Below are 1,220 nucleotides of genomic sequence, written 5' to 3'. Positions count from 1 at the left end.
CCACTAGAAAGTACCTTAATTTTTGTCAGTGCGACGGCTATTACACGTCCATAAATTGGTTTTGAATATTTTGATATAGACATAATATTACTTGTGCATTTGCGTGCGTGCGACCACAAACCAGATAAGAAATAACAATGTATTGTAAATTGATGCTGGTCGCGGGTGATGGTAGGGGAGTATACACACACTAATGATCATTTACTACACACACTAAGACGATCAGTAATCGCAGAAACGAAATAATTGCCTAAACACAACTCCTTAAAAATGACACATTTGCAGGGTCCTTAAATAATTATATATATATAATTATAATATTATACTATTAAATCGTCTCGTTTCCACGACAATCCCGCAGGACTCTGAGTACGTTCGGAGCAAACTGCTGGAGAACGTTATCAGCCAACTGGAAAAGGACATCGTCAAGTCGGAGCTGGACGGTGGCAAGTACGACGCGGCGGCGCGGTACGGGCCACGGATGAAGACCACCGAACGTGAACCTACCGGAGCCGACTACGACGACGCGGCCTCGGACGGCCCGAACGCAGTGCCGTCGATCCGGGACAACGAGTACGTGCAGCATGGCACGCTGTGGGGTGCGCAGTACATGAGCGGTACGTGCAATGTTCGTTTTCTCTCCTTATATATACGGTCCATAATATTATAGCTGGCACCTGGAGATACAGAAACATGAGATTTTTAGAAGGGCTATCCACGGTATTATCTTCATAGGTAGGTATATATAATTCTTCCGTACGTGTGTGTCTATTGGCTATTTGAACTCCTCGTATAAACGGCTTGACCGATTCTGATGAAATTGTTTGCGTGGGGTCGATTGGGTCCCTGGATGGTTTAGATTCACAATATTGAACCAGGCGGGTGTGCTCAAACAGACATTTTGAGATTTACGATGGACTTTTTGGTTTATAAATGGCTGCTATGGGTCACAGGTGAAATTAGTGATGGTTGCCATCAGCGACGGATCCAGGGCTTGATTTTGGCGGGGCATGGGGAGGATAAAAGAACAAAAAGTACAAAAATTGGCTTCAAAAGTGTAAGACATAGGGAAACTACGGCGATTGAGGGGGGGGGGTAAATGCCCCCTCCCCTGGTTGTCATTGCCCATTAGTTACTCGGGCAGACAAGGTAATAGCATGCATCAAATCGTAACGCTTATGGTTTCGAATAAGGAAATTATCTATATCTATACTAATATT

General features: G+C 44.3%; 1 protein-coding gene and 1 long non-coding RNA gene across 5 annotated transcripts in view; one reads left to right on the top strand and one right to left on the bottom strand.

Annotated features, from left to right (window-relative positions):
• Positions 1–1,220, top strand: part of LOC100168594 (neuroendocrine protein 7B2) — a 15,070-nt gene that overhangs the window by 9,575 nt on the left and 4,275 nt on the right. For all 4 annotated transcript variants that reach the window (XM_003240963.4, XM_008191805.3, XM_003240964.3 and 1 more), the window contains exon 3: positions 362–617. In XM_003240963.4, coding sequence (XP_003241011.1) covers positions 362–617 — 256 coding nt within the window. The remainder of the gene's footprint in view (positions 1–361; positions 618–1,220) is intronic.
• Positions 555–1,214, bottom strand: LOC115034378. Its single transcript, XR_003839748.1, has 2 exons — positions 761–1,214; positions 555–677 (listed from the first exon to the last, which is right to left on the bottom strand). It is a non-coding gene; the product is annotated as an uncharacterized LOC115034378 (long non-coding RNA).

The sequence above is a fragment of the Acyrthosiphon pisum genome, chromosome A3, assembly GCF_005508785.2.
Source record: "Acyrthosiphon pisum isolate AL4f chromosome A3, pea_aphid_22Mar2018_4r6ur, whole genome shotgun sequence".
Classification (NCBI taxonomy): Eukaryota; Metazoa; Arthropoda; class Insecta; order Hemiptera; family Aphididae; genus Acyrthosiphon; species Acyrthosiphon pisum.
Note: the sequence above shows the minus strand (reverse complement) of the source record. Positions and strands in the feature narration are given on the sequence as shown.